Source organism: Schistocerca nitens, chromosome 2 (assembly GCF_023898315.1).
Source record: "Schistocerca nitens isolate TAMUIC-IGC-003100 chromosome 2, iqSchNite1.1, whole genome shotgun sequence".
Lineage (NCBI taxonomy): Eukaryota > Metazoa > Arthropoda > Insecta > Orthoptera > Acrididae > Schistocerca > Schistocerca nitens.
This window is the reverse complement of record NC_064615.1, coordinates 978,094,660-978,110,170: the sequence shown is the minus strand read 5'-3', so window position 1 is coordinate 978,110,170 and position 15,511 is coordinate 978,094,660. Positions and strand designations below refer to the sequence as shown.

The following is a 15,511-nucleotide window of genomic DNA, read 5'->3' as shown; positions in this document are numbered from 1 at the left end:
ATAGTGCCATAGCACCACCTATGCTTTTAATTTCGCCAATGGTAGTTTTCACTGTTGTATTTGCTGAGTCAGTTCTCCCGACATTTACTTCTTTTTCGATTTCTTTTTCTTCTTTCCTGCAAATACTTCGCCTTGACTGCCCCGCATTCTTGTGCTTCCTTCTTTCGTCGATCAACTGAAGTATTTCTTCTGTTAACGGACGCTTCTTCGCGTTTACCTTACCCTTTACCTACGTGTTTCTGTCCAACATCTGTGTTTAGCTTTTTTAGAGATGTCCATTCCTCGTCATGTTAACTGCCTACTCTGGTATTCCTTTTCGCAGTAAGTATCCACATCCTTAGCGAACTCCTCAGTACTTCAGTATCCTACTTCCTCCCACACTGATTCTTTCGGACGATTCTCTAATATTCGGTCTACTCTCCGTTACTAAATTGTGATCTGAGTCCATATCTGTCTCCTGGGTACTCCTTACAATCCCAAAATCTGTTTTCGGGATCTCGATGTGACCATGATGTAATCCAGCTGGAATCTTCCCGTGTCTCTGGGGGTTTTCCAAGTATACCTCCTGCTCATATGATTCTTGAACAGAGTATTCGCTATTACCATCTGTAATTTATTGCAGAACAGAATTATTCTTTCTCCTCTCTCATTCGTACTGCTTAGACCATATTATCTCGTAACGCTTCCTTGTCTTCCTTTCCCCACAACCACATTCCCATCCCCCATGATTATATTAGATTTTCATCTCCCTTTACATACTGAATTTCTCTGTATCTTCATCTTCTGCTTATGACGTTGGAATGTACACCTGAACTATCGTTGTTGGCGGTGGTTTGCTGTGGAATCTGCTGAGAAGAACCCTATCACTCAACTGTTAACAGTTGCTCACTGCGTCTTGTCACGGTCCGCACGGCTACCCCCGTCGGAGGTTCGAATCCTCCCTCGGGCATCGGTGGGTGTGTTGTCCATAGCCTAAGTTAGTTTAAGTTAGAGTAAGTAGTGTGTAAGCTTAGGGACCGATGACCTCACCAGTTTGGTCCCATACAAAAAAGAAGTAGCTCACTCTCTGCTCTACTTCCCCATTGGCAACAAGTCCTACTCCGTTTACACCACTTTCTGCCTCTGTTGATATTACTCTATATTAGTCTGTACAGAAATATGTATCTTTTTTTTTCGATTCGCTTCACTTATCACGACTGTTCTAGATTCCGCCTTTGCACTTTCCTTTTCAGATTTTATAGCTCTCCTACTACGTTCAAACGCCTGACATTCCAAGCTCCAACTCCCGCCGTTGGTCATTCCATCTTTTTCTCGTGGTCGGAGATTCGAATGGGGAACAAATTCGGAATCTTTTGCCACTGGAGAGAGCATCATGTCACTTTTCCAATTAAAGGCTACATGTGCGTACACACTGTATATCTTTAACACAATGGTTGCTATTGCCTTCTGCATCCTCATGCTGTTGATCATTGCTGATTCTTCCGCTTTTTAGGGGCAATTTCCCACTCCTAGGGCAGAGATTGCCGTGAACCTCTGTCCACTCCTCCGCCATCTTTAAGAGGGCCGTTGATAGAACGAGCGTGAATCGTTATGTCGGAAGTCTTCGGCTGTCACTACTGATGTTTTTTTTAATTTTTTTTTTAACTTAAGCAGTGTCTGGCTTCGAACCCTTGACTCAGATCGTTCTGATTACTAGTCAAAGAGGATCCCCTTTTTTTGTCGTTGTTCATTGCATTTGGCCGGGGTGGACGTTACCTGACACCCATTCATGTTCATCGTAGACCCTTCACTCAGTTAGCGCTCTGATCGAACACGATGAGCTACCGTGCCGGCGTTCGTGGGTGTATCTTATTTATGATCGGTCAAGTAATGTTTCTCTGGTGAATATTTTATATTGTTTTATAGTTGTTCCTTGCCTGTTCTAGTTTCCTGTCTGTACAGTTATTTACCGTATCTTTCACCAAATGTTTTTCGATGCCTGATGTATGTTTTTGGGAACATGTGTTAGTTAAGATGTTTTGGCCTTTTGCAGTAGGAATTGAAGTCATAGTGCACTTCGTTGGTTTTACATAGTGGGGGAACCATCTGAGTGAGGTCAAGGCTCACACTATCCCACCATCTGTAATTGCTACTTAAAATTCAATTATCAATAACTTATTAGTTCATCTGAGCTTGTTAATTTCACACGCCAAAAGAAATTTCTAACAACTTTTTGAAGAAATTTTTATGGAATATTTTTATCTCTATTAGATAAAGTGTTACGTCTTTTGTAACCTGGCACCTTATCACTTCCAACTTCTCAGTAGCTGTAGTACTACATTTTAATTCCAGCCCCACCCAGCAGTTCACACGAGCATGTCTCACGTTGTCCAAGAACTTCTGGGAGCATGCATATCTTCTGGCCGCTGAAAACAGCGCCAGACGCGGAGCCGCGTGAAGGCGGAGCTGATGGCTCTCTAACTACGGTGACTAATAGCACCATCAGCTTGAGCCGGCACCGTTCTGCCATGGGCAGTGGCGGACAAGGCTTCAGTTCGGCACAGGGGACCGTGCTTGGCTCGTTGGCCGAAGTTGGTTTCATTGACACAGATGGCCCAGGGGCTGGTCACTGTTGTCACCCGAGACAGGCAGACGCAGTCAAGTGGCGGAGATGGGGATCGGCCAGTGAACGGAAACTACTAGCAGCCCCGAGTATGAGAACCACCTGCCGAAGAGACGAATCAGAAAGTGTTTGGCAGAGCAGCGTCCCTGGCAAACGACTGAGACTGATAGACGTTTCCTGTCATCAGTGGGTGAGCGTTCCGGCTGGAGTGGCGGATGTTGCCAGGATTCACGAATCCAAGGGGTGCAGCACAGTCGGGAGTGAAGAGCTGGTAGCTGTTGCGTGTTTTTGAGCTCAGGGGTTATAGGAGTGTGCGTTTGCTCTGTTAAGCGCTGGCTGTCCAAAATGGTGCAAATGGCTCTAAGCATTACGGGACTTAACATCTGAGGGCATGAGTCCCCTAGACTTAGAACTACTTAAACGCAACTAACCTAAGGACATCACACACATCAATGCCCGAGGCAGGATTCGAACCTGCGACCGTAGCAGCAGCGCGGTTCCGGACTGAAGCGCTTTGAACCGCTCGGCTACAGCTGCCGGCAGTGCTGGCTGTAGTGCAGACGAATGAGGCAGGACTGGCCTACCTGAGTTGCCTCTTGATCGTACGGTGAAACACGAGGAGACCACTATCGGACGTAGCGTATTCAACTGAAAGACTACTGGCTGAGCGAAGTGTGCCTAGTGAACATTAAACTGTCGTTTCTGTTGGGTTTCATTGCTTTACTGCTATGATGTTCTGTATGCTGAAGAATGTATAGATCGTTCGCTCCATTGTGACTTTTGTCTTTCTTGTTTCGTCTGTTAATATTAAGTAGGGTATCGGCTTTGACCGGGTATTTTTGGAATTTGATTTTGGAGTGAGATACGATTCTCAGTGTCTCTTACTCTTCCACTGTCCATTGTTATTTGTACACTGCAGTTTATGCCCTCCTGTGTAGCTGAACGATCTCAGAGGGTCTGATTATTGTCATTCTGTCTACTGTACGAGGTACTACTCTGTTCTCACATTGTGCTCCCTTATTGTAGCGTTGATTGATTCTACTGGAGGAAATGAAACTCGCAAGTCACATTTTGTTGCTCTGAGCTCTTTGGTCTCGCTTATTTTCTATGTACTCTGCATAGTTTATATTGTTAACAACATTTTTAAAAATCTGCGTACTGGTTTCTTTGGTTGTTGCTCGTTTTGTATTCGATTGCATTGTTTATACCTGTTAATAAATTGAATACATTTACTTAAGAAGTAACATCAATCCCCAGCCATTTATTACTCCCCCTAGTTCCCGCATCCCTGATGTTTTACCGAATGTGATGGCTTAAAGTTTAATCTTCAGATGTCAAGAATAAAAACCGTATGCACTGGGATGCTGCCGTCTCTCGGTCTGCCATGGGCCACCGCAAAGGTATGCTGCTGTTTACAAATCATCTCAGATACATATCGACTGTGAAGGGAAGGGGGAAAGGCGGAGAGATTAGAGGATTTTTGATGAATCTTCTGACCGGAAGAGTTAAGCCCATATTAGAAATGTAGATATATGCTCTATGGAACGACTATTAATATTCTTACGTACAAGAACCAAGAAGGTACAATGACAGTGGAAGATCAAGATAAAGGGTTCTGATTAAAAAGGGCCTAAGGTAGGGTGCGGTTTTTCTCTTCCACTTACTATTGAAACTGTATTTCGAAGAAATATTCAAGAAAATAGAAGGGAGATTCGAAAATGGAGTTAAATTTGAAGAGCAGGACTATATAATGACTCAATGACAACTTGCCATCATCTGTGAGAGCTAGGAAGAATTACAGCACTTTCTGAATGGAATGAAAAGTCTACAAGCACAGAGTATGGATTTAGAGTAATCCAAAGAAACACAAAAGTACTGAAGAGTAGCAGAAACTAGATCAGAGAGAAAGTTAACAGCAAAACTGGAAACGATGCAGTAGACCTAGATTTCTGAGAATGTGCGTCTTGCGTCTGGGTCACGTCATTGTATGGACGAAAATAATGTTCTTTGAGCAAGACTGGTCAGCAAGTCAACAAGGAAATTGTTGCAACAGACATTTCCCAGTCACGTTATTCCGTCGTTTGGTGACACTGAATGGCCTCTTTGTTATCCAGACATCCCAGCAACAGAATTTTTTATGAGATTGTTTAAAGTCTAAAGTACGTGACAATAAAACAACTTAGAGGGTCTGAAAACAGCTGTAAGGAATGAAACTCAACTGATACCAAATGAAACACTTGAAAAAGTTATGTAACAAGTGCTAGTTCAATTTTAAAAAAGGCAGTGTTTGTTATTTTCCTGAGTTTTTATGTACCATATTACTCACTACTTAAATTTTTGAATAAAATCACACTAAGTATAGATGTGTTCATTAATTAATTATTACCATGTATATGAGTTGTGGCATCACGTAATAATTTTCATGAAGATGAAAGCCACTGATTACGAAATTTCTTGAATGGAGGGCCTTGTATGAAAATAAAATACAGAAATACGATATTTTACCAGAATTCCTAGCCTCATTCGGCTAGCAACGAGAACATGTTCTAACCTCTGATGATATCGTACAGTGCAAAATATTTTCCAAATTTTTAGACTGAAATCGACGTTTTGCTCAACACCGTTTTCCTGAATTTGTCAAAGATTTATGTGAATGGATCGAAGACCATCGACGGCAATAAAGTAGGAGGTACATTATACAACAGCACAAAACATTATCAAGCCCTCTATTCTCTACCAAAGGAGTCAACAACCCATTACAAGGAGGCCGTCGCAGTTAGGAATGGAGCAAAATACGGCACATCTCGCACACGAAGCAATTTGGTGATACTAACCAGTTCCGTAGGCGTACTCAAGAGCCTTATAAATCCAAAATTGAATAAATATGTGTGCCTTATTATTATAGGTATTATTAAAAAGCAAGCAAGAGTAGTCACAAATTTCTTGTGGATTCCGTGGCACAGAGCATGTTTCATAAAAAAAATAGTAGACATGTCAGCAAAATCATCGATGAACTAGGATGAAATCGTAAATGAGAGACTTCCTTATCAACATATGCTGACCTTAGTCCATGAAAAAGCGAGAAACGACTGACAGATGCAATCGGATTCGACCAAGATGTCAAAAGGAATACAATGTGGCCAGCTGCAACCTAGAATAGCTTTGTCCCCTTGGTTTACTGATTGGAAAAGGAGCAGACGATTCATAAGAACAATTACGTGCATGCGCTTAAATCATGGCAAAGTCCCAACCCACCTGTTCCTAACAGGACTGAAGGAATCTCCATTGTGTGATTTACAGAATGAAGAAGGAGACGTGAATCGTCTACTATTCTTGTGTACCATGTACAAGACACAACAGAAACCCTTTATCAGCGCATTGGTTCATCCCAAGATTCCTCTTCCGACGTCGGCTGCAGTGTTTTTGTCACTCGGAGTGCATTAGTATTAAATGTGATGTTCAACCAGTTATATATGTGTGACCTATCTAGAAACACTGCACAGATGATGTGTGGATATTTGTATGATGATGTTACATTTTCCTTTTATATTGGTATAGTATAATCACTTTATGAGTAGTCTGTAGTGGCGACAGTTATCAATCACTTATTCATACCCTAATTTTGTTGTAAATAGCTATTCACGAATTGTAAAGTAGAGTAACCATTTATAAAGATGTTTTGTAAGTATAATGGATGACTGTATCGCGATCTACACCTACATCTACATCCATACTCCACAAGCCACCTGACGGTGTGTGGCGGAGGGTACCTTGAGTACCTCTATCGGTTCTCACTTCTATTCCAGTCTCGTATTGCTCGTGGAAAGAAAGATTGTCGGTATGCCTCTGTGTGGGCTCTAATCTCTCTGCTTTTATCCTCATGGTCTCCTCGCGAGATATATGTAGGAGGCAGCAATATACTGCTCGACTCCTCGGTGAAGGTATGTTCTCGAAACTTCAACAAAAGCCCGTACCGAGCTACTGAGCGTCTCTCCTGCAGAGTCTTCCACTGGAGTTTATCTATCATCACCGTAACGCTTTCGCGATTACTAAATGATCCTGTAACGAAGCGCGCTGCTCTCCGTTGGATCTTCTCTGTCTCTTCTATCAACCCCATCTGGTACGGATCCCACACTGGTGAGCAATATTCAAGCAGTGGGCGAACAAGTGTACTGTAACCTACTTCTTTTGTTTTCGGATTGCATTTCCTTAGGATTCTTCCAGTCAGTCTCAATCTGGCATTTGCTTTACCGACGATCAACTTTATATGATCATTCCATTTTAAATCACTCCTAATGCCTACTCCCAGATTTATGGAATTAACTGCTTCCAGTTGCTGACCTGGTATATTGTAGCTAAATGATAAAGGATCTTTCTTTCTATGACTATGGCCAAATACCAATAAAATAAACTAATAAAATAAAATAAATCTTCAATATTACTCTCAGGCACATTGAACATAGCACACCCAGAGGGAAGAAAGATACAAAGGCGAAACTTTGTGCAAATAAGTACAGTGAGATCCGATATGCAAATGATCAAAGTTTGGTGCCAATGCGCTTTCCCACAGAACCAGCAGTGGCGCTGCAATTGGGCAGGATAGGGTCTTTAAACGGCGCACAGTGGACGAGTCACCACATACCTTCTCGAGGGGGACTCTAGTAGGCCAAAAATGCCAGTTAGACGTGTTAGACGACACTTCTCACAAAAAAGACAGTTTGGGAGATGCCTAATCACCGGCATGAAAACCAAAGGCTTGTCGACACGCCGAGCGGCTAGCCAGGTCGATCGTTCATTGTGTTCTGTCAGACGATGCTGGGAGCAGTGGACACGAAATGTCACTCACGTATCACGTACGGAGTCTGGAGCGACCAGGAAGACGACGAGGCGAGAGGATCGAAGGATCGTGCGGCAAGCGATCAGAGATCCTACAGTGACTAGATGTGCCGGAGCCAGTTGTTCCACAAACCATTTCCAGACGTGTTGTGGAAGCGAATTTGCAATCCAGGCGTCCTTGTGTACTGCCGTTAACAAAGAGACATCGTCAACTCCGTCTGCATTGGTGCCAAGCCAGAACGACGTAGACTGCCATAGACTGGCGACACGTGGAGTTTAGTGATGAATCCCGATTCGTTGGGGGCGAATGATAACCTCATACGGATGTGGAGTCAGTCTGGTTAACGATACAGTTTCATTCACGCTGTTCGCACGTCACACCGCTCTCACAGCCGGCGTAATGGTCTGTGGAGGGAAAAGGGGGGGGGGGGGCGGAGATATCATAGCCTTCGGTAGCCGGTTCTCTCTAATTCTGGTATGTGGAACATTAACTATCAACGTTATCTTGATGAAAGTCTTCAACTCCATGTAGGACCCTTCGTACACGATCTTCCAGGTGCAATTTTCCAGCAAGTTAATGCTCGTCCGAATACCGTTCAAGATGATCAAAACTTCCTTCATCATGTTCCGAATCCTCCGTGGCTGGCCTGCTCCCCAGACCTGTCCCGTTTGTATCTACATCTATATATATACTCCGGTAGCCAACATGCGGTGTGTGGCGGAGGGCACAATTCGCGCCAAAATCATATTTCCCTCCTCTGTTCCACTCGCGGATCGCACGAGGGGAAAACGACTGTCTGAACGCCTCAGTACGAGCTCTTATTTCCCTTATCTTTGAATGGAGATCATTGCGCGATCTGGAAGTTGGTGATAATAATATATGTTCTACATCCACGGTGAAGATCGGATTTCGGAATTTAGAGAGCAGCCCCTTCTGTTTAGTGCGCCGTCTATCTGCAAGTGTGTCCCATTTCAAACTTTCTATGAGATTTGTAACGCTCTCGCGATGGCTAAATGTACCGGTCACGAATCTTGCCGCCCTTCTTTGGACCTTCTCAATCTATTGAATCAGACCCAACTGGCAAGGGTCCCATACAGACGAACAATACTCCAAGACTGGACGAACTAACGTATTGTAAGCTATGTCCTTAGTTGAAGGACTGCATCGCTTCAGGATTCTACCAATAAACCGCAATCTATAGTTCGCCTTACCCTTACTTGTGTAATCTGATCGTTCCATTTGAGATCATTTCGAATAGTCACACCCAGACACTTGGCGAATGTTACCGCTTCCAAAGACTGGGCATTTATTTTGTACTCGTACATTAATGGGGATTTTCGCCTTGATATATGCAGTAGGTTACACTTACTAATATTGAGAGATAACTGCCAGTCATTACACCACGCATTTATTTTCTGCAAATCCTCATTGATTTGTTCACAACTTTCGTGTGATACTACTTTCCTGTAGACTACAGCATCACCGGCAAACAGACTCAGGCCGCTGTCAATACCATCAACCAGATCGTTTATGTAAATCGTAAAAAGCAGGCGACCTATTACGCTGCCCTGAAACGCCAGATGCCGCTGTGTTACGCTGCACATTATTTGGAGGTGGCTGTTCAAGATTTGTGACTAGGACAACACTAGAAGTCTCTTCAACTGGAAGCCGGATCGTGTTGCGACGTGCATTGCAGCAAAAGGTGGTCCAACGTGTTATCGATGTTCCACCGTATCTGTCTACTTGTTGTACTCACTGCATTTGTTCATATGTGTTAATTTGAGGATGTCTAAAAAACTTCATTTCGGTCAGATGCTCCCTCCTTTGTGCCCTATTTTCAAAGTTACTGAGTGCAGTAACGGGAGCCATAAGCGGCAAAAGTTATAGAGAAAGACAGATAACAGGTGTACAAAAATAACTGAGGACGTTGGTGTAAGTTGAATCCTGAGATGAATAGATTGGCATGTGAGAGGACATCGCGGCTGGCCACATCAAACCAGAAGACTGACGACTCAGGAAACAATGTGGGCGACTGACCTGCACATCCCTGGTTTCAATCTTGAAGGAGCCGTCGGCGGCCTCGTAGCCGAAGGTGTAGGAGCCGTCGTCGTTGACGCGGTTGATCTGCTTGAGGATGGCCACCTGCTCCTGAGCCTGCGCCTCTTGCTGCTCGTCCTCACCGCTCAGGTCCTCCACGGCCAGTGGTGGGGGTCGTGGTGGGGGCCCGCAGCTGCCGCGCGTCGCCCAGCACGCCAGCAGGCACAACAGCCACAGGACACATCTCTGGAATACCACCACCACCACCTTAGTCAGGATTCACTACTGAATGTCCAAACTCCAGTATCACACAGAGCATCAGGTAGGACACTTGGTTCCTACAGTGTCGAATCACTGAAACCTAAACTTTCTCAATAATACGTAGGTGGATATCCCTGAACATTATGTATAATATCTACAAGAGACTGAGATTAAGTCCACAGGGGACATATCTGGGGATCGAGCAGGCCATGATACAGGACCACCTCTGCCAATCCACGTTTCTGGGAACCGTCGGTCCAGGAATCGACGCACACGACGACTGAAGTGTGCCGGCGCCCCGTCATGTCGGAACAACACGTGTTCTCTTGTAGGGAGCGGGAAGTCTTCCAGCAACTTCCTCAAATTGTAGCGTTCTTGCCGTGCGACGGCGTCCCTGTCCAGGTAATCTGTTAAATGACCCGGTCTCACGCAGACGTTGGTACACAGTAGCAAAGGTCGTATGATGCCGGATACGGCGATTAGGATATTGTTGTTGATAAACCCGCTGTACAGCTCGTCCATTGTGGTGTGCTACGTAGTAGGCACCAACCATATCAGTGTACTTACTCCAGGTGTATCGATCCATTAGTAAACAGAGATAATGCACTACTACACTGGTGGACAGCAGTTGCCCGCAACTGAAGATCGTAATACGACCTCTAACGACTGAAGAGCGTAATATGACGTCCACTGGTTTAAATAATCCTCATAGGAAAAAATGACATTAGGGAAAAATATTTGTTTTGATGTCCCCTACAACCTCCTAGAGTTTGTCGGTTTAAATACTTTTCACCCTGTAGAGTCAGTAATCAGAAACAGGACTTAGTTTTTCATTGCTGCCCGTCTTCAGTTTTGTACGACATTCATATACGCTCTCGGTGGCGCATCTATAGGGTGAAAAGTATTTAAACCGACAAACTCTGGGAGGTTGTAGGGGACATCAAAACAAATATTTTCCCCTAATGTCATTTTTAACTATAAGGATTAATTAAACCAGTGGAGGTCATATTACGCTCTTCAGTCGTTAGAGGCCGTATTACGATCTTCAGTTGTTAGATGGCGTATTACGCTTTTCAGTTGTAGGCAACTGCTTTCCACCAGTGTAGTAGTGCATTGTCTCTGTTCACTAATGGAGCGATACACCTGGAGTGAGTACACTGATATGGTTGATGCGTACTACGTAGCACACTACAACGGACGAGCTGCACAGCGGGTTTATCAACAACAATATCCTAATCGCCGTATCCGGCATCATACGACCTCTGTGTACAAACGTCTGCGTGAGACCGGGTTATTTAGCAGATTACCTGGACAGGGACGCCGTCGCACGGCAAGAACGCTGCAACTTTAGGAAATTGCTGGAAGACGTCCCGCTCCCTACAAGAGAACACGTGTTGTTCCGACGTGATGGGGCGCAGGCACACTTCAGTCGTCGTGTGCGGCGATTCCTGGACCGACGGTTCCCAGAAACGTGGATTGGCAGAGGTGGTCCTGTATCATGGCCTGCTCGATCCCCAGATATGTGCCCTGTGGACTTTTTTGTATGGGGAGAGATGTGCAACCTTGTTTAGGCAACTCCTGTTGCATTAGAGGATCTGGTTGCCCGGATAGTAGCAGCAGCAGGAACAATTCAGGATACTCCTGGGGTTTTTGCCCGTGTCAGACAGAATATGATCCGACGGTGTAACCTTTGTTTATGTGTCAATGGAGGCATTTTTGAAAATCTACTGTAATTGAAATTGGGTTGTGTTGTCTCTTGGTCATAAAAAAATGGAAAAGCGTTTGTTGGTTTAATTAATTTGCCGCCAGATAAATCTTCCTCTACCGGTTTAAATACTCCTCATAGGAAAAAATGACATTAGGAAAAAATATTTGTTTTGATGTCCCCTACAACCTCTCAGAGCTTGTCGGTTTTTAATACTTTTCACCCTGTAGAGTCCACCCGGTAATCAGATGTGCCAGCAAAACCTTCAATGGATAGAAGCATTTGCAGGCTTAATTTTTGCTAAAGATTGTACCTTACCAGTCATAGTCAGCATCTGTTATCGTAATTGTATACAAAACATTCTGGTTACAGATAACGAACTGCAATGCAGTCCAGTGTAGAAAATTGCCGAAAAGTGCAGGAGGCTGCCTTCTATGACGAGTGTATTGGAAAGTTGGTGCAAAGCTACGACAGATGTCCATTCCGAATAGCCCTCGTATTTTCTGGGCCACATTAATTTTGCCCACTCTGTAGTTTCGGGTAATCGAAGAATTACTGGTTTCGATCCGTTGCAGGTATAGCTGAGAAGGGGGCCTTCGCAATGTTCCTACAAACAATCATGACACCTCTTTGATTCACACTGCAGACCATAATTTCTTCTGTTTTTTTTTTTCGTTGAATATGTTTTCTTATTTAGTGTATGAGAAGATGAAAGAAGCAACCAAAATATATTATGAGACAGGTTCACAATGGGAGATACGGACACACACCCTTCTTTGGAGGTTACTTAATCGCTCATACTGGGTGGGAAACAAGATGAGTGTTGAGTTGCATCCACAGGATTTTTCTTTTATAGCACGACAGGTATCAAATAGTAAGTGAGCCTTCGAGCAACAGCAGGAGAAAGGAAGATAGACAGAGAGAGAGAGAAGGGTGGGACGGTGGGTGGGGCCATGGAGGCAGGAAGTTACCAGTAACAATCACCGAACGCTTTTGGATGCTTTTTCTTCACATTCCCTAAGAAAGGATAAAACACGCATTGTCAAATTTCTGTGCATTTCGTCCTGGATTACAATTAAAATTTATTGTGCATAAGCTGACAATACATAAACTATGTGACAGCTTTCATTTTCTTGTCAAAGACTACAAAATATTGCAAGCGCGAAAGTTAACTGATCTGAAAGGAATTCTTACACCAGTTGGACAACGACCCAGTTAGCAAGATTCCCTCTCCTCAAGCATAGCTTCAACGAACTGAAATCACTAACTCCTCGATTTCTCGAAAGCTGTTATGTAGCCAGCCTAACATGAGTTAATAAAATGTTTTCGAGCGTACCCACTGCCACACAATGTAAAGTGATCTGTGGAGCATAGATGTAATTGTAACAGTTGGATATATATATGGCGAGAAAACTTTTTTAAGTAAAAACGAAATAAAAGTTATTGTTTCTGTTGACGCAAGCAAATTATATGCCATTGCCCCTAACTGCAAGATGCTTGAAAACATCTTTTACTTTGAGAAGTAAAATTAGCTTCCATCTGTTAGAACGCCGTTATCAGTGACTAGATAAGGTCAGATGGGAATATAGCCTTTCATAAAACGATTACTATTCATGATGTCAGGACAGGTAATAACGGGAACTCTTTGAAAGTGGTCACTGTCGATACAGGTGTTAACAGGACAGTCAGACCATTGGTAAATTATTGCGAAATGTAGAAAAAACAAGAAAGGTTATAATGTAACAAAGAAATATTAATGTTTAACGTTTCGTCGACGGAGCAGTAGCTCGAATAGAAAACGGTGGTGAAGGATTCCCTTTCAAAGGCAAAGTTTATCGCTTACATTTTCGCTGTTCAAATTAGTAAAACTGCAGCATCAGGCACGTCGTTTTAATTTATTATCTCTCTTCCACTAACTTTGTTCGCAACACATTTTGCAAGTAGTATCTATATATATCACTGAATGTACCTGTGAAATTACATCATTGCACGACACATAGATCAGAAGGTACGGCGCCAAAAACATTCACTGGACTGAATAACTAGCGATTTTATACTTGAGATCTCGATTGCTTAAATAATCGTGGTTAGGCAAGCAGCGCCCTGATCCTGTTAGGCGGGCAGATCAGGGCGCTCCTTAGAACGGTCAAAGATGATCTGGGATTAAGGAAACCTGGTATCTACATATACCACGTGAATGTTGTATGTCTTGCATCAGTCAAAGCGCTAGAACAGTTGAAATAAGATGTAAAGAACACCAAAGACAAACCAGTCTACAACAGGCCTCTAAATCATCAGAACAGAGCATTGCCTGCAGCTTGAACACGCCACGCATTCTTCCATTCGCTCCAGACGTTCCTTCCAGTTTTATTTATGTTCTGTTTTGTTTTAAACTGCAAAAACATTCAGTTTTGTCTAATGCTTTCATTAGGCATCCTGTCCAAGTTAATGCAAACTTCGACTGCTCGTAAAAGCTTCATTTCAGCTGTCTGAACAAGGCTACAATCTTTGCTCTTCATAACCTATGTCTGACTTCAACACAGTAGAAAAGGTAGAGCAATAACCTCATAATGGCGTATATATTGCGATATCTCTGTAATTTAATGTCTTCATTCTTATCTTCGTTAAAAATTATATAGCTGCATAGGTACTAAAATGCGAACTTGTTCCAAAATCTGATCTTCAATTTTGTTTCGTACTGGATGCACACTAAGACAGAAAACAAGAAAAAGAAAAATATACGCACTCCAAAGGAATTCCCCTAATGGGACGGAAATCGGAAGGTGTGACGTACATGTACGGACAAACAAATGATTACAAATTAAGAAAAATTGGATGATTTATTCAAGAGAAAAAGCTTCACGACGCTCTGGCACTAATGCAACCAGTTATTCAGCTTGACACTGATTGATAGAGTTGCTGGTTGTCCTCCTGAGATATATCCAGCCAAACTCTGTCCGATTGGAGGATTAGGTCGTCAAAATCCTAAGATGCTCCAAATATTTTCAATTGCGGAGAGATACGGCGACCTTGCTAGCCAAGGTAGGGTTTGGCAAACACGAAGACAAGCAGCAAAACTCTCAGCACGCGCGGGCGGGCATTATCTTGCTGAAATTTTAGAAATTTGTGGTAAGAACTTATGGGACCAAACTGCTGAGGTCATCGGTCCCTAAACTTACACACTGCTTAACCTAACTTAAACTAACTTACGCTAAGGACAACACACACCCATACCCGAGGGAGGACTCGAACCTCCGACGGGGGGAGCCACGCGAACCGTGACAGGACGCCCCTGACCACGCCGCTACACCGAGCGGCTCGCTGAAATAGAAGCCCAGTTGGACTGCCATGAAAGCCAACAAAACGGAGTGTAGAATATCGTCAACGTATCGCTCTGCTTCAGGGGTACTGCGGATGACACCCAAAGCGGTCCTGCTGTTTTAAGAAATGGCAGCCCAGAGCATCACTCATGGTTGTCGGGCTGTATGGCGAGTGCAGTCAGGATGGTATCCTACCGCTGTCTGGGACGTCTCCAGACACGTCTCCGGCCTGGAATCTCATTGTCTGGAGTAGAATTATCTTCAATGATGAGCCCCACTTTGAAAAAAGCCCCGATGACCAACGAAGACGTGTCTGGAGACGTCCTGGACAGTGGTGGGATGCCTATCTGGCTGTAAACCGCCATACTGCCCAACAGCCAGGAGTGATGTTCTAGGGTGCCTTTTCTTTTCATAGCAGAACCCCTTTGGTTGTCATCCGCTGCACCCTTACAGTACAGCCGTACGTCGACGATGTTTTATAAACCGTTTGGTTGCCCTTCCTGCTGAGCCATGCCATCCTGGACGCACATTTCAGCAGGGTAATGCCTGCCCTCAGACGGCGAAAGATTCTACTGCTTGTCTTCGTACTTGCTATATCCTGCCTTGGCCAGCAAGGTTGCCGGATCTCTCCTCAATTGAGAACGTTTGGAGTATTATGGACAGAGGCCACCAGCCATCTCGGAGTGACAGCCAATTGGACAGGAGTTGGCACGATATCCTTCACGAGGACATCCAACAACTATATCAAT

The 15,511-nt window shown here is 43.9% G+C and overlaps 1 protein-coding gene across 1 annotated transcript in view; it reads right to left on the bottom strand.

The window, feature by feature from the left end:
- LOC126235483 (uncharacterized) overlaps positions 1-15,511 on the bottom strand; it is a 111,110-nt gene that overhangs the window by 71,088 nt on the left and 24,511 nt on the right. The window contains exon 2 of the mRNA XM_049944204.1: positions 9,477-9,722. Within this exon, the coding sequence (XP_049800161.1) occupies positions 9,477-9,722 (246 nt within the window). The remainder of the gene's footprint in view (positions 1-9,476; positions 9,723-15,511) is intronic.